Source organism: Martes martes (assembly GCF_963455335.1).
Source record: "Martes martes genome assembly, chromosome: 17".
NCBI lineage: Eukaryota > Metazoa > Chordata > Mammalia > Carnivora > Mustelidae > Martes > Martes martes.
Genome location: NC_137905.1, coordinates 7159315 through 7182169, shown reverse-complemented (window position 1 = coordinate 7182169; position 22855 = coordinate 7159315). Strand labels below are relative to the sequence as shown.

General features: G+C 45.4%; 1 protein-coding gene across 1 annotated transcript in view; it reads left to right on the top strand.

Moving 5' to 3' along the window:
• GAN (gigaxonin) overlaps positions 1-22855 on the top strand; it is a 49750-nt gene that overhangs the window by 9604 nt on the left and 17291 nt on the right. Inside the window, exons 2-5 of the mRNA XM_080827657.1 lie at positions 16313-16427; positions 18701-19051; positions 21059-21276; positions 21495-21616. Of these exons, the coding sequence (XP_080683783.1) occupies positions 16313-16427; positions 18701-19051; positions 21059-21276; positions 21495-21616 (806 nt within the window). The remainder of the gene's footprint in view (positions 1-16312; positions 16428-18700; positions 19052-21058; positions 21277-21494; positions 21617-22855) is intronic.

Sequence of the window (22855 nt, the reverse complement as noted above, 5' to 3'; positions counted from 1 at the left end):
ACTTACTGTGAGTATTAAATTGGGAATAGCTTTAAAAGATTCTGTAGAGCACAGAATCTGTTCTCAAAGTTCACAGCTTACTTGTGCAAAGACAAGTCCCAAAGTATGGGATGGTATTTTAGTTGTATAGATAGATGCTTGTGGCTCTAGGAATTGTGCAGAGGAAGAGTATTTGGGTTGTCATGTAAGGTTTTGTGCAGGAAAACAAAGCTTTTGGACAAAGCCTTGAAGAGAAGGGCTAGCAGGTGAGTGGGGCAGGAGAGAGGTTAAGCACTGCATCAGGAGGTGTGTGCTCAGGCAGTCAGTAGACTGATGGGACTGGACTGGAGGCTCGGGTAGGGATGGTGGCAAGTGTGGATGGACAGGCAGGTGAGAGCTGGCTTCTTGAGTGCCAGCTAACAAGTTTAGATTTCATGCACTCATTAAGCACTAGTACTATGACTGGAGCTCCACTTTAGGAAGGTGACTTGGTTGTTGTATATCCACAGGGCTGGGGGGGACTTGGAGTTGCTGGCTGACGGGGACAGCTCGCCGTGGCAGCATCCTGGGCACCGGGTAGAGGCCAGTATCCAGGCTTAGGAAAGAAAGCAGCCGCCGTTCTCTGAATGTGGGGACTAAGGAGGAGGAGGTAGCAGGTTTCGAGCCTGGCTGCCTAAAGAAAGTGGGAAGCATAACATTCTGTTTTTGTGTTGAATTGGGGATAACATTGCTGAATAAACATCTTCATTATACTCTTCTGGTTCTTGAAAATTCTACGAGTGCTTCACAGATCTGCGAATATGAATGTTTATTTTTGCGGCATTTCTTGTCTGTGCCGTCTTCACCTCCTCTTTTGTGACAGATCACATTTGTGCTCCTCCTTCTGAATATCCCGGTTCCGATATCCCTTCCTCACATTTTCCCAGTTCGGCCAAACAGTCGCTTCCTCCTACAGACTCCTTTAGCGTATCGCGTGTGCCTTCCGCGCTGCCTGTCTTTCTTTCCGCGGGGGAGAATTAGAATAGACAGGTGCCCTGGGTGCGCCGGGTGCTTTCAGAGCTCTCGTCTTTATCTCCAGGGCCAGAGGCCCTAAGCTCACTACCAGAAACCAGTCCGCAAGAGCGCTGAGTCGGCTGCTGTCTGTAAGTCCTGACGAGGACGTGGAAGGGCAGAGTCCAGAATGCTGGCCCCGTTGCTCCCAGACACGGTGACACTTTTTCCTGTAACATTTTGCTGAGTGACTGTGCTGGGAATGGGGTAGAGAGACAGAATCAGCCGTCCTGTGACAGAGGTTACTACCAGAGAGTCTTTAATTTGCCCCATTTTAGATGCACAGTCAACCCAACCAGCCATTTTTGGTGCCAAGAAACCTGGAGAAGAAGGGACCAAATTCTTTATTCAGTAGGAGCAGCTCCAGTGAGAGCGCTTTTGTTACGACATGACTAAAGAATTCATTGAGAAGCATTCATTCCCTTGACAACATTTTGGAAGGCACTTTGAGCTTCAAGTAGTTTGGAGAAGTTTGTAACAGTAGGTTGTAAATTATGGAGGCGCCAGAAGCAAGAAGGCGGCTTGAAGCTGCTGGAGAGGGGCTCAGCCCACCCTTTATGAAAGGGAGCTGAAGGGCCGTGTTGGAGGCTGTGTTTTGTTTCTGGTTTTCTCTACCCCCACTATCTCCTTCTTCAGAGAGGAGGAAAAAAAAAAAACAAAAACAAAACAAAAAACAAACCCAAAACCCCGTTTCTTAACCTTCACTTCATGCTTTGGTTTGAAACTGCTTTGAAAGGATAACTACAAACGCAATAACAAGTTCATAGAAATTCTTACTTCTCCTTTACGAGAATATTATTTAGGAGCATAAATCCTCCTTCTAACTCTTAACGTTGGGAGGGAGGGAAGAGAAGGCAAGTAGACAAGCAGAAGTTCTGTGGTACTTCGTATCCTGCTGCGAAAATGAGGCAGAGGAGCCAGCTTCCCCGTAGAGAATCCGTGTCAGAAGTGCCCCCAAACCAAAGGGAGGACCGCGCGCACAGGGTCTTCAAAGGACGCAAGGGCACCTCTCTTAAATAGCATCTAGAAATGCATCCTGAGCAGAAAATCTGGAGCCGTCCTGACAGGTTGTGGCACGAATGTCTGTCTTTATGTGCGTTTCCAGAAGGTCAGGGTGTGACCGGAGTGAGGGCTCAGGCTTGTTTCATTCTAGAGGAATTTTTTGCTTCACAAGTTTGCTGCATCATGATTCTGCCTTTGAACTCATCTTAAAATTTTAACATGCATTTTCAAACCTTGTCTTCTGAGAGGTAAATTTTATGGATTGCTTTACTTGCAAAATTACAAGAACCAGGTTTAAATTTTAAGAACTTTTTTTTTTTAACACAAAAAATCACGGAAGATCGCACGAGAGTTATTTATGTGAGCCTTTATTCTGGTTCTGAACAGTGTACTTAACTGTCGTCGTCGTTGTCGTCATCGTCTCCCAGGTAGACCTGTCACTTGCGCTACAGCTTTGCCTCTCCTTACAGCTCAGTCTCACGCCCTAGTCATCCTTTTTAATAGCGAGTTGTACTACGTCATCTTGCTGTATGATGCAACTCGTTTCATCGTTTCCCTTTGACATGTTAATTTCCAGTTCTTTTTTTCTTCCGAATAGCGACTCTATAATAAGCAAATTAGGGGGGAAAAGGGGGGGGGGTGTTTTCTTTTTTTCTTTGAATTTTTTGTGGGTACATGAAAGCCTACTTTGGGGGCTGTGTGCCCAGTACATCTGTTTCTGAAGCTAGAACAGATTCCTTCTTGGAGAATAAAACCAGATCACCGTCCAGGAAGACAGGATTATCACGGAAAGACCTTGGCAGTGTATCTGATGTTTTTTCCCTCAGGCCTATCACCGTGGCCTTGTCACTCTTCCAAGTGTTTTCTCAAAGTTATTGCTGTTAGGCCTATCTTTTAGACCAGATTTTTAAATGTTGCATGCTTGCTAGTATAAAAATATTTAGAGGAGAGTTTGGTGAAGTTTTTCTGTCAAGAGTCCAGTGTTTTAGGCTTTTTAGGCCACAGGTGACCTCTGTCACCTAGTCCTCTTTGTTTTTGTTCTAATGACCTTTTAAAAATATAAAAACCATTTCTCGCCCAGAGGCCCTCCAGAAACAGGCTATAGGTTGTAGTTTGTTGATTGTTGACCCTAGAGTATTAAATTTTTTAAAGAAGTTGCATATAGAGACTGTAACTCGGAAGATCACCTTTAAAGCTGTCTTAATCATGGAATAATGCTTTGCAGGCCAGCCTTGGGTGGAGCGGAGCTCCACAGTCCAGGCTGATTCTCCCCGGCCCACCCTCCCATCTTCTTCTCCTTCTTCTGGGTGCTTGTTCTGTTGCATTGTCTTCTTCCTTCTGTATCTTTTATTTTTTCCCTTCCCTTCTGGCTCCTTCCCTCGGCTCAGAGGCAAGCCTGGGCCACTTCCACTGCCTGGTATGTGGCAGACATGCGGGTGTCCAGCGGATGTATCTCTGTGTCCAACGCTAATAAGTGCATGACTTTTTTTTAAAAAATCTAATTCAATGTTAATTAATTAATTTTACGTAGGCTCCATGCCAAGCATGGAGCCCAGCGTGGGGCTTGAACTCAAAACCCTGAGATCGAGACCTGAGCTAAGATCAAGAGTCAGATGCTTAACCACCTGAGCCCTCCAGGTGCCCCACAAGCACGTAATCCTTCAAACTAGAGTGTCTATTTATCTTGTCCATGGTCTAACCACCTCTTTTTTCTTTTTTCTTTTTTTAAGATTTTATTTATTATTTGACAGTCAGAAATCACAAGTAGGCAGAGAAGCAGGCAGAGAGAGAGAGAGAGGAGGAAGCAGGCTCCCTGCTGAGCAGAGAGCCCAACATGGGGCTCGATCCCAAGACCCTGGGATCATGACCTGAGCCGAAGGCAGAGGCTTTAACCCGCTGAGCCACCCAGGCGCCCCACCACCTCTTTTTTCTTACCTCTTCTCCTATCTTACCACTCCATTAAACCTGTTTTTCCAAATTGCTAAATAGGATTGCCAAATCTGGTGAAAACTTGGAAGTGTTTATCCGGCTCAACCCATCTGCTGTATTTATCACTCTTGGTCATTTTCTTGACACTTGGTCTCTCCAGGCTTCTGTGACCCCGCTTGTCCCATTTCCCCTACAGTCAGCTTTTCTGGCTCTCCTCCCTGTCTGTCCCTATACATGATGTGGCACAAGCTTCTGTCCTCCCCTCCACTCTCTGACAACATCATCTGCTCCAGAGATGCGGCTACCTCCGCCTCTCTCCTGAGCACCAGGCCTAATATCCCTGACCACCTGCTGCAGGGCTGCTCTGCCCCACCCACCCCCAGGCCAGCTCTCCTCCCCCAGGTGGGTGGTCAGTATACTGCCAGACTCCCTGGGAGAAATTCAGAGACCTTGGGGATGTGCCCCCCCCCCCAAATACGTGATGCCACAGCCAGTGGTTTTGGCCTCTCACATCTGCAACCTGTCTCTTCACCGTCACTGCTGCTCACATTCCAGCTGTTACTAGTCCTGAAAGGTGACAGAACTGCTCCGTCTGCCTCCATGCTCTGTCCCCATCAGTCCTCCATGCTGCTGCTGCTGCGCTGATGCTTCTAGAATGTAATTAGATAATGCCGAGAACTAATGGCTTCTGAGATGAGGTTGATGCAGGTACTGGAGCAGGAAAAATACACCATGAGCCTAGAGTATTTGTGCCAGAAAGTAAGGAGGTGCCCAAAAGACGAGAGAGCCAATAGGAAGGAACTCTCAGTGGCCAAAGCTTTGGCAGTTTGAACAAGGAAATGATTATCAGTAACATTGTATCATAAATCATAGAATGGAATACATATCCACATGTGTAGGCACGAGTAAATGAATGAGTGGGTGGATCAGTAGGAAAAGAGATAGCTTTTATTGTTCAGTTTTATAAAAAAAAATTTTTTTTGAGAGAGAACACGCATGCCCAAGCCCAGGGAGAGGGAGAATCATAAGCCAACTCCATGCCCAGCACAGAGCCTGACACTGGGCTTGATCTCAAGACCCTGAAATCATGACCTGAGCTGAAGCCAAGAACTGGACACTTAACTGACTCAGCCACCGAGGTGTCCTGAGACAGCTCTTCCTTACAAAAGAATTTCCATTAATAAGTATAGATGGAATAAAAGAATAGAAAATCATCATTTGAGCATGATAATAATAATAATTGTTACAGGCAAGATCCACCAGTGGATACTGAAATTAGTGGGCAAGACTTGGCGGAGAAAAAGGATATTTGGGGGTGTCTGGGTAGCTCAGTTGATTGAGCGTCTGCCTTTGGCTTAAGTCATGATCTCAGGGTCCTGGGATCCAGCCCTGCATCAGGCTCTCCGATCAGCAGGGGGCCTACTTTTCCCTCTTCCTCCCCCTCTATGATTTCTCTCATGCTCTCTCTCAAATAAATAAATAAAATCCTTTCTAAAAAAGGATATTTGTATATTCTAAATTATCTTCTTCAGTGGATTTAATAGTAACAAAGGGATAAATAGTGATTTTAAGTTCTTTGTGGAGAAACCCAGCAGACGTCATTATAGCCAAATGGCTGAGGTTGACCTCATACACATCAGCATTGTGAAATGCTGCACAGAAGGGCATGACCTCACTTCTGTAGGGTTCCTGCCGAAAGTACATAATCAGTGTAAGAAATTAAACCCAGCCTGAGGGACCTTTTACAAAATAATTAACCACTACTCACCAAAGAGTCAAGGCCTTGAAAGGTGAAGATTTGAAGGACTGTCACAAGTTAGACATAATCATGAGCTGAAGTTTGGAACCCTAAATGGGACTCCAGAACAGAGAGAAGACACTAGGAGAAAAACTGGTGAAATGTGAATAAAGTCCATAATTTATTTAACAGTTTTATACCAGTCTTTAGTTTTTAGTGTTGATAGTTGTACTAAGATTATTTACGATCCTAACTTTCGTGGCAGCCGCCTGAGGGGGAGATACGGGAACTCTATGATTAAAACCTTTTCTGTAAGTTTAAAATTATTTCAGAATAAAAAGATTTTTAAAAAATTCCTCATGTACAGCTCCATTTCCCTTGAGGCGAAGTCAGTGTGTGTGCGCGCGTGCGCACGTGCTCGTGCACGTCCTCCAGCAGCTGGCTTGTCCCCACCCTCCTTCCCCATGTGCTTCTCTCTCCAGCCTTGTTAACCTGCTTGCCCCTGTCGTTCCTTGGACGTACAATACCTAATGCCTCACTGCCTTTGCTGTCCCTCCTCCTTGGTGTAAAACACTCACCCGAGGCCCGATGCAGGTGCCACCTCTGGGAAGCCTTTTCTGACCTCTTTCCCTAGAGAGCTGACTTTTTGCCTCCTTTTTACTTAGCACAGCGCCCACTCCACAGTGTTTACAATGATTCGCTTGCCTTTTCCCTTTGGCCTCCTCCTCTGTCCCTCTTGTGACAGTTCCAAAGTCTTCCCTTATCTTTCTTGGCCTTGGCACATCTGAGGGGGCACTGATCAGTTATTTGGTAGACAGTTAAGGAACTTGGGTTTGTTTGATTTCTTCCAGTTAGATCGCGGTTCTGCATTTGTGGCAAGAATAGCACGGGAGTGATGTCCCATCCTCCTCCTCCACGTACTCCATCACAGCCCCATCACGGTTTGTCCCAACATTAGATGACGTTTGTCGATCACGTGGTTAAAGATGGCGTCCACTGGTTTAATCCACTGGTTTTCTCTTTGTGATTAGCAATTACAGGGTGACACTTGGAGATGATGGAAGTATTCCATGCCTCATCAACTTTCACTCAGCAGTTTGAGTATCAAGCTTTGTAACCCAGTCACTCCTTCTGTTATCAATTAGGCTCCTGATGTCAGGCTCACGTGGCTGCGTGGAGAATAGCACCCTGTCCTGAGATGGGGGATGGCCTGGAGAGGAACAGGCTTCCATCGGGCTGGGGAAGAGATTTATTCTGGGACATAATGCTAGAGGCTTTAGACTCCTGGAAACAACTCTTAACATTGCATTTTACTGACCTGAAGCCCAAGATTAGAAGCGATGATTTGTCATTTCCTCCAGATTGGGGCTCGCCAACTAGTTGAGATCTGATTTCTGAACCCATCCCTAGTGCTTGATGCCGTGCCTGGGCCAGCAGAAGGACTCAGGGCAAGGTCAGTGGCCCAGAACCACAGTTCTTATGGGTTTGGTCCCCCTGCCTCCCTCTCCCTTCAGGGTTGCCGTACTTGTGCAGGTGTAAGTGAGTAAGTGAGGTCATTTACAGCTGTGTGTGTCCACAGGCCCTGGGATGTGCCGTGTCCACCGCCTCCCACCCCACCCCCGTCCCCCAGACGCACACCCTGCGGAAGTTTTCTCAAGCTCTCCTCCTGCAGAAGGTAGTTCACGCTCAGCATATTCTCCTATCTGAAAACATTATCTCCCTTCAGATAAATTTTTCCTTCGTTCAGATCACATGACTCAAAGGCATACACTTTGTGTTGTGTTTCTTGCAGATACTGATGTAATTGAACATGTTTACTCAGAGCAGGTGTAGATAGGAACACTGCCTGTCATCTTCAGAGTGGATGGTGTGCTGTCAGAAGGAGAACGGAAGACGTTTCCGTGACCCCGTGTGTGCCGCCTAGCCAGCGGTGGCCGGGTCAGGAGGTTGTTAGGGACGTATGGCGCGGTGGCCGGGGCCTCTTCAAGACCTGAGACGGTTCTGCTTCAGCTTCATTACTAAGAAGCTGCTTGGTGGGATGACACCTGAACAGTAAACTCTTGGTTTTCCAGAAACCTTCCCTAACCTTCGCATTTTTCCATGCAGTGCGCTAGTGACGGTGAGCAGAGGGCAGTGAGGCAGGGCTGGACCACCGGCCATTCAGGCGGGGTCGCCCACAGACCGCAGACCTCCCCCCCAGCCAGCCTTCCGGGCCAGTTTACATTTGCCCTCAGCACGGGGGCAGGTGATGGCACCATGGACATTTGGGTGGCTTTGCAGCTGGCGGACCATCAGTTCTTGAATTGCTGACTACCGCACATGGGGATTGGATGCTGGGGAAGCATCTGCTCCCCTCAGTGTGGGTGAACCAGCGGGGCGCAGCTCGGGAAAGCTCACGACTCTTGGGCTGGTCAGTAATGCCGTTTCTGCAGGCGCGCTCATTTTGTTTCAGTGACTGGCATTGCCCTGGTGAAATCCGGGGGTCCCCCAGCCTGGCTGTGTGCTGCGCTTAATTCAAGTCCACGCACATTTGTCAGGAGCCGATCGGTACCAGGCAGTTGATGAGGTGAGGGGATAGAGTGGTACACAAGACAAGTCCCAGTCGTCACGGGTATAGACATCAAACAGATGCGGTTTATGAGGTGGCGGTAAGTTCGGTGAAGAACGCTGAAGCCGGGAAGGGGCTGGAGGTTATTACTTTCGATAGCCTGGTACCCGGGCCGCTCTTGAGAGCAGAGACCTGGAGTGAGTGAAGTATTAAACCATGTGATTAGGGGGAGTGCAGGGTAGAGGGAAGATTCCAGGGCTGAAGGAATGTGTCACAGTAAGCAGGGGAACCTTTTAAATGCACACAGTCTTGGAACCTGACTCAGTTGCTCTGGGATGGGACCCAGGGATCTGCTTTTCTAGAAGAGCTTGCCAGAAAATTCTGGGAAGCCAGATTCATGAGCTACTCTTAAAACCCATTCAAATTATGAGTCATTGCAGCATCTGTGTGAGGAGGGGAGTTTTGATGGTAAGGCGGGGAAAGCTAATCCATCTAGATAAGAAGAGCCCAATGGAGGTGAAGAGAAAGGAACAGAGGGAGATTAAAGGAAAAAGGAAGCAGAAGCTCCGTTAGCGTTGCCACGCGGGGAGTGAGGCCGTCTCCTAGAATCGTAACATGAGGGATGTGGTCACTACCCCCGCTCTGCTGGTTCTTTCCCGACTCCCACTTCGAAATCCCTGCTCTCCATGTGCAGCGTCAGGCTGGTGACGGATCCCGGCCAGGTCTGCGGCATCATGACCGAGTTTTCCGGTGGTTTCCTCCCCGCACTGCCTCCTGACCAGTCTGTATGATCCGACTCTTCCTATAGGAAGAGCACCTCAGTGGCTGGCTGGGGAGCCTTTGTGGGTCCCGGTGCTGGGGGAGGGGATCCCACCTAGAGGTCTGTGGCACCTGGTTCATAGCCCCCTGGTCCTTGGGGCTTCGTGGGGCTTCCCTCTGGGACCCTTGCTCCTGTCTCAGATACCCATGTAAATCATGTAGATGGTGTTCTTGGGTGACAGGAACCATTAGAAAGCCAGGTTCCTGTTTTCCTATCCATAAAAAAGCAGGCCATAAAAAGGCCTTGTCGTGGGAGGATGCCTCTGTTGGTGGAATTATTACCTGCAATTTATATTTCATTAAGTTGAATGGGGACTAAAACAATACACTTTCAAAATAGAATTTATGTTTTAGAGCAGTTCAGGTTCATGGCAAAATTGACCTTTTGGTTCAGGTACAGAGATGTCCCATCCATCCCAGGCCCCCACACATGCATAACTTCCCCCATTATCAGTACCCCCACCAGAGTGGGATGTTTGTTACAGTTGATGGACCCACGCTGACCCATCGCTGTCACCCAGAGCCCTTAGCTTACGGTAGTGTTCGTTCTTGGTGGTGTACATTGTGTGGGATAAGGCAACTGTACAATGACAGGTATCCATCATTGTAGGATCATACAGAGTGGTTCCCCTGCCCTGAACATCCATTTCTGATGTGGTTTTTAGGAGCTCATGAGGATGAAAAAGGAGGGGAGGAGCATCTGTAAGACAGATTCCCCCCAAGAAATATGAATTAGGAGTTTGGCTTAAATGGGCAAATGCAGTGGCGAGCCTGAGCCCCTATGCTCAGATCGCGCAGAGCCTGCTGTCAGTAGCTACACGGTTTGAGGCAACATGAATCACTTAAAGCCATGTGAGTAATGCCCATGCATCACCCCAGAATTTCTATAAACCTTGACTTAAACCTTATATCCTCTTGCATTCTATTTGAGTACACGTCCTTGCTTTTGTTGGAGACAACCTTTTGCATCAGAGAGGAAGAAAAGTCACCCTCACATCAAATCTCATTCAGTGATGTCTGAAGTGGTTCTTGGAAGAGGGGTAGAACCAGGCCTGGTTACCTGGGCGTTGAGACACATTGAACTTTCTCAGCAATTGGAAGCTGGTGAGGAAAGAACTGGTGATAACCAACAGTTTACTTTGGCTTTGTTACACTCACTTAAAGGTTGTAGGCCTCTTTCATGGATGCAAAATTTTGAATAATATCAGCTTCTTTATTAGCTAGGAACCAACAATGTTTTGTTTTATTTTTTTTTAATAAAATCTCTTCTCACTGTTGCCAAGAAAAAGAAAAATTGATTTTGTTTCACATCTGTTCAGTTTGAATAGGACAGAAAATAAATGCTTGCCTGCCCAGAGGATAGGTGATTGGAGGAAAAATGAACTCACCCTGCGCATCGCCCCACAGGCACACGTGTTATCGGTCCTCAGTCCCTGATTGAATGGGGCAGCCTTCACCCTCTAGGACTCCGTGGGACACCTCCAAAGCCAAGTCCGCGCACAAACTCAGTGGCCTGTTTCGGCAGTTTTGTCCAGAAATGTTTGGGGATGGGAGAACTCTCAGATCATCTCATCTAACCTCTTCTTTCTATAAATGAGAAAACAGGGGCAGAGAGGGGAAATGTCTTGCCCCGGAAACAAAACCGGGGAAGAATGTGACAGGCATGGATATTTATATCTGAACACCCAAGGCCCAATTTTATGATACTCTCAATTATTTCTAGTGTTTTCCACGTGTGATGGAATTCTCAAAGTGGTATTTTAAGACTGCTGCCTTCTCCGGGAGAGAGTTTGTACATTGACATCATATCGTAATAAAAACAAGGATATTGCTACTTCCAATAAATTTAGGTATGACCTTATGGCTTCCTAGGGGAGAGATGAAGAACACTGAAAAGAACAGTTGATTTACCTCCTGGGTTTTTTTTGTGGTTTTTTTTTATGGGCTAACTTACAAAACACAAAACAGAACTGTCAGTTATTAATGCTTTGGATGAGCTTTTTTTCTTTTTTTTTTTAATTTGTTAACTCATTCAGTCCAGTTCACCAAATTCTCTGCAGCAGAGGAGAGAGAGATGATGTGCAAGATGAGAAAATTCTAGATAGAAAAGGGAAAAGTTATGGAGAAAATGTACTGGGCTGGAGGTTGTGGACAGTCAGTTGGTGGGTTTGGGGCAAATTGAGGTATTTCCTGAAGGAAAGAAATGTAAGATAGAATGACAAAAACTAAAGGAATCTAGTGACTTAGCTGGGGAATCAGGGAAAAGGGAAGACAAAAGGAGGGAGAATAAGACACCCTTGAGGTCACTGAGTTGGAAAGGGACAGCAGCTCTCCAAGAACTGAGAGAAGGCGGTAAAAAGAGTGACGGTAGCTTCTGAAGCAAGACTGTCTCAAAACAGATTTGAGTGACTCTTACCAGCTAGGATTGGAAGAGACTCGAGACAAGCCTTCACCATTTGACAGATGGGGGACCATCCAGCCTACGAGGAACGTCTGCACGCTGGTGTTGTTCCAAAAACAAGCCGCCGTAATACAAGTACATGCTTGGAGGTTAAGAGGGTTTTTTTGTTTTTGTTTTTGTTTTTTTTAAGATTTTATTTATTTGAGAGGGAGAGAGAGCACAAGCTGGGGAGAAGGCAGAGAGAAAGGGAGAAGCAGGCCTCCCTCTGAGCAGGATGCCCGACGTGGAGCCCAGTCCCAGGATCCTGGGATTGTGACCTGAGCAGAAGGCGGATGCTTAACCGACTGAGCCACCCAGGTGCCCCACTGAGGTTAAGCATTTAGGCTCTTACAGCAATTTGACAGAGTAATTTTATGTCTGTTGAATCTGATGATAAAATGATTGGGGCCTGCATTTTATGTGTCTTTTTATTTCATTTTTCTCATAATTCCTTCATTTTTTAATTGAGGTATAAACAACATAACCTTGTGTTAGCTTCAGGTATACAACATAACGATTCGATATTTGTATACATTACAAGACGAACACCATGGTAAGTCTAGTTAACCTGTCACCTTACAAAGTTACCAAACTTTTTTTCTTGTGATGAGAACTTGTAAGATCTACTGTCTTGGCAGCTTTCAAATACTCAGTCTAGTCTTAATAACTGGGGTGGCCATGTGGTACATTCTGCTTTATTTATAATAAACTTTTATTATATCTTACAAAGTATTCATCTGGGATGGATTACAAGTGCCAAACACACCGTGGGTTATTTGGGAAGCATTGATTAACCCCTTGCTACTTGGAGGGGTCTGGAGACCAGCAGCATCTGTGCTGCATGAGGCCTTGTTACAAATGCAGAAACTCGGGCCCCACCAAGACCTTCTGAATCAAGACCCCTAGATGACCCTGATGAACATTAAAGTTTGAGAAACGCTGTGCTTCTGTCCTTTCAGCCTTGGACAGGTGCGATTATGAAACGCTTTTCCTCATATCACTTCTGGTTCCACTTCACTGTACCTGAGGTCATGTAGGAAGGAAATCTCATGTGACAGTACTGTGACTATTTGAAGACCACTATCACTTCCAACACTTACTTTACAAATAACTGTTGAACTTCTGTTCTTTGTGAACTACTAGGCTTCATTGTCAGGTTACAGTGATGAAGAGGACTCTGGCTTCAGGAACTTACAGTTAAATAAAGGAGATAGGAAATGGGATATGTACTTAAATACCATAATCACAGCAGAACTTGATGAACTTATAATACAAAGCGCTTGGGAAATCTGTAGCAAGAGAAATTATTTTTACCTGCACGGAGGTGAGGGTACAGGTGCAGCCTGTGGCAGGGCGGAGTGGTAAGGAGTAACTCTTTGTGGAACTGTCATTTTCACTAGTCTTTACAAGATGGGTAGGAGTGGAACGTGCACAGATGGTACCAGGAGAGATCCGACGTCGGATAGGAAGACGGGAAAGTTTGGGGGCAGGTGTAGGGATCTGAATTTAAACCATAATTAAGCTTTTATAATTTAGGCTTCAGATGTTTAGAGACATCTGAACATCTACAATGATTGATTTTTCCTGGGCTTTGGAAAGGATCTGATTTTAGAGAAGTCTGAAATGGCCAGTGCTCATATCTACAGGAATCTTTTTTCTGTCCTCTTAGCCATCTCGCGCTGAGGGAGAAGACTATACTCTGATTGTGAAAACATAGGATGATGTAGTCAACTTCACAAACACAGCAACGATGCAGTCACATGGTTGAACGCTGAAAGGGGGCAGCAAGGAAAGGTCTGCTTGTAGCCCCTCCTCTCCCCAGGCCAGTCCCTCTCCTCCTTCCACCGTCCACAACGTGCGCGGTACCTCCCGTCAAAGGCCTGCAGTCTTTGTTTTTTTTTTTTTTTTTTTTTTAAGATTTTATTTATTTATTTATTTGACAGACAGAGATCACAAGTAGGCAGAGAGGCAGGCAGAGAGAGAGGAGGAAGCAGGCTTCCTGCTGAGCAGAGAGCCGGATGCGGGACTCGATCCCAGGACTCTGGGATCATGACCTGAGCCGAAGGCAGAGGCTTTAACCCACTGAGCCACCCAGGTTCCCGGCCTGCAGTCTTTGAATAGCAACTTCCTCAGTCTGGATCTCGTCGGGAGAAAAAGTCCAAAGTCCACATGGTAACTTCAAAAATGAAAGCCTAATATAAAGAATAATAAACTGCAGCAAGAGGTTGGAGTTAAGAGGGGTTAGCTAGTAAGAGGTAAAGAAAACTAAAAAATACAGGAACAGCCCATAGAAGGAACAGCCTCCAACCTGGGCTGAGCTCCACATGGTTTGGACAGGACACAGCCACAGCCCCATGCATGGCGCAGAAGCCGAACAGCTGGAACTTGCCAGAAGTCTGTCCTCGCAGGTGCCTGGGAAAGCTGCTTGCGAGAGGTCAGAACTGCCGACGGGAGCTCCTGGGAGACTGCCGTGTGCTGCCAGCAGCCGTGCACCGCAGGGGCTCCGTGCTGGGAAGCTTGGCTGTGTTGTGGGAGCCTTCCAAGCTAGACCAGAACCAGGCAGCACCGTCTTTCCAGTGCTCTCTACCGAAAAGCTTCACTTCATGCCAGTTGACAAAGGAAAATTATTTAAGAGGCTCAGATCCATTTTCATGGAGCATGCAAAAAGGGAGAATTTGGAGCTGAGAGGCAGTGCGTCGACACCGAACACAGCGACTGAGAAGTACAGATAATCATGACATCCAAAGTGAAAAGTGCCACATGTGCTGCCAGAAAGACTACACAGTGCACTTCAGATTTAGGTCTTAGCTCTATCACTAATACAGTTTTTCTCTCTTGGTTGGGAATTGATGAAATTTTGTTCCCCATTTACTAAGTGTCAGGCATAGAGATAAACCCAAGGTGCAGTGAGCAGAAATGAAATACCTTTTGAGCGAAACTGTTTAGTTCAGTAGAAACTGTAGAGGCAGGAATAGCAGACAAATACAGGAAGGAAACAAGATTGCCTAAATATTTTCTTGGTACCTCCAGGTACATTATCCCATCAATTGCATCCCATCAGTTTCATTTTTCAGGGTCTCCCACGGCCTCCTTCTGGCAGCAGGGCGGACTGGACTGGCTTCCTTCTACTTCTACTAGCTGCTGGCTTAGGGCCATTCTGTACCATTCCCTACATTGACTTCCCTTTTTTCCCCTGTCGAAGCATGTCTTTTAGTTACTGAAATCTCCTCTTTCTTGATTTGCTCCCTTGTTTGTTGAGGCACATTTTCCAGCAGCACACTGAGAAAGGTCGCAAGGGAAATAATTTGTTTGGGGATCATGTGTAGCTGATAATACCTATTCTGTCCTGACATTTGATTGGTAGTTTGGCTGGTTATCAAAATCTAGGTTGGAAATAGTTTTTCTCCCAAAGTTTGAGGTCATGTGCTCTTGGGAAAGACCTATGTCCATAGCTTTAGGTCTTTCCTTTCAGGGCTGGTCAGATCCTCCAAAGAGTCTTCTAGTTTCTTGCCTGGAGGATGTAGTTCTGGCTTTCAACATTTAAGAAAAGAATTGAAGGAAAAAAGATTGATGGTCTCAGCATTCACTATGTAAACTATTCTATTTGTTCTGTCTGTTTTTGTGCAGTACTCTTACCTCAAATGTGTCTGATATCCCTCCCCCGCCCTCCCCCCCCCACCCGTCCAGAGACCCTCTGTTTTATATTCTTTTGTTTTATATTCTTTACAATGTAAATCATTTACCTTGCCCTGGAGCTGGGTGGGGAGGACCTAATGGGAGTTGTGTGTATATGGGGAGGTAGGACCTTGGAATTCAGCTCCTTCTTACCTCTGTCAACCTGTGTCTATGTTTGGCTCATCTCTCACCCTCCTTCTACAGCTGCCTCATTTAACCAATTCCCAGCCTCAAGGGATGGGGGTTCTTAAGTGCAGTTTAGATTGTGTCTTACCTTTCCTCACTGCTAAATTATGAACATTGTTTAGACCTTGGGTAAGGTACCAGTTCTTCAACAAGACAGAAAAAACTTATTCACCATGAGAAATTATTCTTCAAATTGTTCATTGCCTTAAACAAACATGCCAAGTCTGCCAGAGGTTTCATATCAAGAATCTAATAAAGAACTCCTGCACTTCCATATGAAGACAATTAACTCCATTTAAAAAATGACAAAAGACTTGAACTTAACATGTGTTTCACAGAAGAGGGAACACATATGGCCACAGACATGAAGAGGTGTTCCCCACCTGAGTGACAGGGCGGTACAGATCACAGCCACAAGGAGAGTGGTTTAATGGGTACAGGAATAACAAAGAAGCAAGGGAAAATCAGACCTGGGATTTGGGACGATAGTTACTTCAGATGGGGGAACAGAGGGATGGATGGTTAGAAGGAACATCTGGGTAGAAGCAGGTTCTTGTCAAGGTGCTAGCTTGTGTTTTGGGTGCGATGTTCGTGGTGTCCTTGTTACGTTATTGAAAATAATTGGATAATTAAATACATGGAAAAAAAATGTAAGCCTGACAGAGCTGGGGCTCCCAGGGTGAAGTAGAGATCCTTACTCAGGTGACTCTTAGCTAGGATTGTCTGTTTTGTTTTTTAAGAAATAGCATTCTGAACCCTGGAAGAAGTGTTTTGTAGTCAGAAGTTATAAATATATGTATATGTATATTAATCTAAAGTTAACAAATTACATTTCCTAGGTGGGGTTCGTATGCTGATAAATATCTACTTTATAGAGTTTTAGTACATAAATATTTATAGCTATTTGTTCTTTCATAGAAATTTTACATTTTTTTCCCTTTCTTAGGACAAAGTTAAACTATAATCCTCCAAAAGATGATGGATCAACCTATAAGATTGAACTTGAAGGGATATCGGTAATGGTTATGAGAGAGATCCTGGATTACATCTTCAGTGGGCAGGTATGATGAGACTCACAGGGAGGAAGACTAAGTAGAGGCCGCTCAGGCTCAGGGCGAGGGTCTCCGTCATCCATTCTATGACCCAGCACCACTGTCCTCTTCATCTGTCATTGTCTGCGTGACGCATCTCTCCTGCTGGGAATGCTGCCCAACGTTCTTTTGGGGCCCTGCTCTTAAAAGAAGAGCAGACTGAGTAAAATCTTAGCCCAGTCCCAGTTTTTGTATTTATCATTCTGATCTCCACCTTCCATTGTGAGATAGGAGGGACCTGGGATGCTCCTTTCATGGCTGTCTTTATGTTTTCAAACCTTAATTCCCATCTTGCTCTGTACCCCATAACCTGGAAATGGGAGCTTCCTTGGGCAGTGGGAATTATTTTATAGAATAAAGAGTTTGAGGTTCACACAAATGACAGGCCCCTGCATTGTATTCATGATGCCTGGGTCAGTAGGACTGACATCCCTGTTGCACCCCGTTCTTGCTGATGTCCCTTTACCTCTCTGCCTGTTTACATTCCTGGGGTTTAATGAAACCCAGGGAAGAAGGTGTTAAATGATTAGACTTCTTTCTTTTTCTTTACCGTCCTCAAGCCCCCTACCCCAGATGAGGCTCTTATGAATAATCATAGGTTGAACTGGTGCTAGTTTTTTAACAAGAAGAAGTTAGTGTATCTTACATTTTGTTATGTGAGAATGCATTTTATCTTTACTCTTTTTGAGGGCCTCTTTCTTACTCTGTCCCGTATCCCTTCCTCATCTTATTTTACCTTTCTTGTTTGTAAGAGCCGCCTCCTACCTGTTTTCTAACACACTGCTTGCCTTCTCTGGTTATATTCATTCAGTCAACCTCGGTGACTGCCATTCTTTTTGAAGTTTTTGGGTTGATTTCATGATGTTACCCCTTCTCTTTGCGCTGAACACGGGGGTGGGGGTGCATGTAAGCTTATGTGTATGCTTGTTAAAAATAAATGAATTTAGATTGATTTGGGGACAGTCCTTAAAATATTAAAGATACTCAGAAGCATCACAAAACCAGGCTGAGGAGCAGCCTGACCTCTAACTTTTCAAAATCAGTTCAGCAGCAGCTATAACAAGTTATAAGTCAGTAAGAACATATTCCCATTCAGGCTTGGGTTTGAATCTTGAAACCTTATTTACAGATTGACTTCTGTGTTTAGTTCCCAGTTAAAATTACGTATGGCTTAAGAAAAGAAAAATAGACAAAAAAAATTAATTATGGTTTACAGCCATAGTTGCAACGTCAGTTAGAACAGACTCCTGACCTGGCGTTCAGTTTGATCAGGATGGAATGTGGGGGTTTTTTCGCATGCCTGCATCTGACCGGTGTACAGCCATCCGCTGTCCTGTGGCTGAACTTAATACATCAAGTAAATGGGAGATTTTCCCTTAGTTGTGACTTACTCGACACACTTCTTTCCACAGTTTTGTTGCTCACTTTGTAAGGTGATTGGCAGTCATACATTCTTTTTCTGTATCTGCAGTACACGGTGTGTGAAATGGGACAGTACTTCACTTGCTGTCCTGTACTCTGGAGCCCCTCCTCATTTCCGAGTGTAGGACCAGCGCCCGTTCTGTGGGAGAGGAGAGTCTGGAGTGTTGTGATTGTGGCCATATTTTTGAGGCTTGGTTCTTCACATCGCCTGTGTGTTGCAAGCGGGGGGGAGGAAGAAGCAGCAGCAGATTAAGGAAAAGTGAAATTCATCATGATAAACCAGAAATCTTACCTTAGGGATTTCTTCCAGAAAGTAGCTGTGAGACCAGGGTGTACGTGTTGTACCAAATGCGATGTTTGGCATTCGGAATGATGTGGCCCTCCCCTCTCCAAGGGGCCGGTGTGGTGTGTCCGGCATGCCATCCGGCAAAAGACGGAACACAGCATATCTGGAGGCGGGATTTGCCACAGTTTGGGTGATGGTGTTTAAAGAAATCCTCTTCAGTTTACCACAGAAGGCGGCACGGTCCACCTCCCAAGCATTTCAGCCATTGAGTTCTAGAAGCGAGCAACGTGGACCGTGTACCCGGGAAGGGTTCGTGGTAGTTCATGTGGGTAAGGCAAGGGCAGTGCAAGGAAAAGTCAACCAGCCACGTTCTGTTCACCAGTGCCCTGAAGCTCCTCTTGGAAAAGAAGCACCAGGCCGGAGTGTGTGAAACTGCCGACAGAAGGGGAGCGTTCATGTGGTTCAGCCAGTAGGTTAGCGGTCTGGGCTCTAAATACGTACATCGAAGCATAAAATATTTATGATACTTTTGCAGATCCGGCTGAACGAAGATACAATCCAAGATGTTGTACAGGCAGCGGACCTGCTCCTGCTGACGGATCTCAAAACTCTGTGCTGTGAGTTTCTGGAAGGCTGCATCGCCGCCGAGAACTGCATCGGCATCCGTGACTTCGCCCTCCACTACTGCCTGCACCACGTCCACTACCTGGCCACGGAGTACCTGGAGACTCATTTCCGCGACGTCAGCAGCACCGAAGAGTTCTTAGAACTCAGCCCACAGAAGCTTAAAGAAGTGATTTCTCTCGAGAAGTTAAATGTCGGCAACGAAAGATACGTGTTTGAAGCAGTAATTCGATGGATAGCACATGACACAGAACTGAGAAAGGTACCTGTGGTTTATAACGTGGCCTGACTGCCTTTCTGCTTCCTTCCTGATTCCGTTCGCTCGTTCATTTATTGATGGACTCCACCGTGTGGGTGTTTTCTCTTTCCCCTTCAACTCAAAAGGCTTACCGAGTTGTGATCTAAAAGATGTCTGGGGGCGCCTGGGGTGGCTCAGTCAGTTGGGCCTCCGACTCTCGATTTCGACCCAGGTCATGATCTTGGGGTCCTGAGATCGAACCCCACATCGGACTCCTTGCTCAGAGGAGTGTCTGCTTCCCTCTCTCCTTTTCCCTCTGCCCCTCCCCCCATGCTCTCTCTTGCTTTCTCTCTCACCAATAAAATCGTTAACAAAAATAAGATGAAAGATGTCTGTGGTACATCTTTACAAAGGGCCATTGCATAGGATCAAGTGGTTGTTTCTTTCAGACCAGACTACCAAAGCTCATGAAACTCATAATATGCCAATGGGAATATTAATACTTGTAAGGACCGTCATATCCTTTCTGCATTCCTTTTAGCGGGAAGATGCATTTCAAGCTTAAGCTGGGAAGTTGAGAAATTCAGGGTCCCCACTCTCTTGTTCAGCACCCATCTCTGCACCATTACTGGGCGGACCCAGGACTCTGACACGGGCAGCAGAGCGAGAGGGGCACACACAGCTCTGGCAGAGGGGGCAGGGGAGTGGACATCAGGAACCTCTGTGGTGTGGGCTCTCCCTGGCGTGATTGACACCACTCAGCAGAAGGCCGGAGAGCATTCTGCGGTGGGCCAGTGCAGTCAGAGGGGAAGGTTCTGGGAGCAACAGCTGGGAAGGAAGGGTCTCAGAGAATACCAGGCTTTAGATCCAAACTGTCACTGCGGCAGTGGGGGAGGGAGCACAATCACAGAGCTTGAAGTCCAGCATTTATAGACACCAGCTTCAATTGCTATATGCGAAAAAAGAAACATGTTAGGTGTCAGGGAAGTTTTCGAAATGTGTGATCACATTGTTAACGGTTCTCAGCAACTGTTGACTTAGGTTTTAGTGACTGTCTTGTAATTTTTAAAATTCTATAGGCTTATTTAGAAACCGTGGACTACTGTAATACAGGCGGAAACTGTTACACAGGAATGAGAAAGAAATCCACACTCCTGTGTGGTTGTAGTCTCAGGACAGGCAGTACAGCTCGCCTTTGGTTTTCCACATTAGTTGGGTAGATGAGGAAAGGAGATAGGAGAATTCTCAGTTCACTGCTGCTCAGAGAGACCGCAGTCACTAGTTGTCCCGGTGAGGTTGCCGCGGAAACTAGAGGCAGTCCAACCTCTGGCCAATCTGAACCTCGTTCCTCAAGGACTCTTGGCTTTACCACTCAGGACATGGAACAGTATACCTTCAAATGACTGTTCCAAAACCAAGAAAAACTAGTCTACTAGGGAGTTTCACCTCGTGTATGTGGAATGCTGTAGTCCATGAGCTCAAATTTAATGAGCCATCATGGAAAGTATATAATTCATGTTCTATGTGTTAGGTATTTTTTAACAATAATAATGAAGAAATACATAGTACTCAGAATTTTTCTGAACTCTTGCTTTTTTGTTTTTCTTGTAATGTTAATGTTGATGGATTTTGATTATCTCTTTTCCCGGCCTGAATTAAGCTATTGCTATGTATACTGTTCCCGTAAATGCGATTGAACCTCTAGCGTGTCCAACTCTGTGAAATAAGGCCCCTGCAGCCCAGCGACCCTCTCGGGTGTAAAGAAAGCTGCTTGGAACTTTTCTGCGATACCTCACATATACACCTGAACTGATTATTCATTAAGTTAAGCTTTTCTTTATCGAGGCCATGGGGAAGTAGAAAGGAAAGGGGTCGGTAAAGCATAGTCCGGCAGCACTGGCGCTGGTGACTTGCCCACTGCTGATCCTTGAACAATTTCGGCTTTTCCGTGAATCAGAAAGCGCATGTTCTGAAACCCATGTGCTGCGTCCTACATTTTTTCCTCCCCATTCTTCTTACCCTCCTGTGCAGGTTCACATGAAGGACGTGATGTCAGCGCTGTGGGTTTCAGGGTTAGACTCCAGCTACTTACGGGAACAGATGCTCAATGAACCATTAGTACGAGAAATCGTCAGAGAGTGCAACAACATACCACTGAGCCAGCCGCAGCAGGGGGAGGCCATGCTCGCAAACTTCAAGCCCCGGGGCTACTCGGAGTGCATTGTGACCGTTGGCGGAGAAGAGAGAGTGTAAGTATGGATGTGCTTCGTTTCAAAGGTCATAGAAGGGAAGAGCTCTTCCCGTGTAAACAGGAATTCGTGGTATTGTTTTTGGTGCCTAAGCATAATAGCAATAGATTTTTTAAAAATGTTTTAAACATTCTTTAGAGCAGTAAAACTAGTCATAGTTATTATAAGCAGAACTATATAAAACACATTAACTGCTAATCAATTATTTATTTCCTTAGTTCACGGAAACCAACAGCAGCGATGCGATGTATGTGCCCTCTTTATGACCCTAATAGGCAGCTTTGGATTGAACTGGCCCCTTTAAGCATGCCAAGAATTAACCACGGAGTTCTCTCAGCAGGTACCATTCTGCGGTCAATTTTACTTAAACACAAGATCAAGTAAATATGTGATTTCAGGGGTGTACGGAATGACTCAAAACCTTTTAGAGATTTAATTTTAAGAGATAATTTTATTATCTCCATGATGACGTCTTCTGTGTAGCTCTCGCTGTCAAGACTTTGTAAGGAGAAGAGTGTCCTCTGTCAGTCTGTATTGTTCCTGAATCTTTAATATGTAACTATTTTTAAGACTTTAGTGGAAGAGCATTTTACTTGATGACTTACTGGTAGAAGAGCAACATTCAGTGACTCTTACCACCCGTTAGCTATGTGGCCACACCCGGAACACAGAATTCCCTTGAGCCATAAAAGTCCCTTTTTTTAAATTCATGCAATTTAGAATTACAGTAACTATGAAAAATAAAGGTGTTCTGTCAAAGCAGGCATTTTGTGTGAGACTTTATAAAACAGTACTTAACATTAGCAATGGTTTAAGTTACTTTACTACAGAATGTGTGTTTCACTTGACCTTCACGAGTTTGAAAACAGCTCTACCTTATTCAAAGCTCTCACTCAGGAGGTGGTAGGAGAGGTTGTATTTGTGGCCTTCTGATTGCTCCCTTTCTTTTCACCTTGCTCTGCTCTTTTGGGTTCACCCACAAGTGCCATTTCACTAAATTCCAATTATTATCAACAGTCTTCCTGGAATCCTTCATACTGTATAGTCTCCGCTTGCCCACTAACATTACTTTAAAGAGTTTGAAAGGTATACCGTCCCATTCCATATTACAGAAATGGCTGGAAAAAAAAGCTATACTATAGTACAGAAATGGAATCATTTTTTGGGTTCCAAGATGGTTGAACTTATTGTCGATAATAACATAAGCAGCAGAACGCAGTAGTGTAGCTGACAGGATGTGAGTCTGATTTTCTTGTTCTCTCTTCTCAGAATTAGCTTCCTTACATTTCCTTCCCATAATATGTACACCTATTCAAAATTTTCACACACGCACACCTGCCACAATGTTTCTTATATCACAGATTTTCCGAGATTTCCTAGAGGGGTTGGTACTTCAGAAACACTGAACAAAGAGGATGGGGTCATGTCTGGTTCTACTGAGCAAAGCTGTGACATGATTGAGTGGTTCCTATTTGTCCAGGAATATTTGTGTTTCTTCTTTTCCTGCCTTTTTTTTTAAAAAATTGATGGATTTTTTTTTTTTTTTTTTTTTTTGGTCATTCACTTTGTGCCCTCTCTT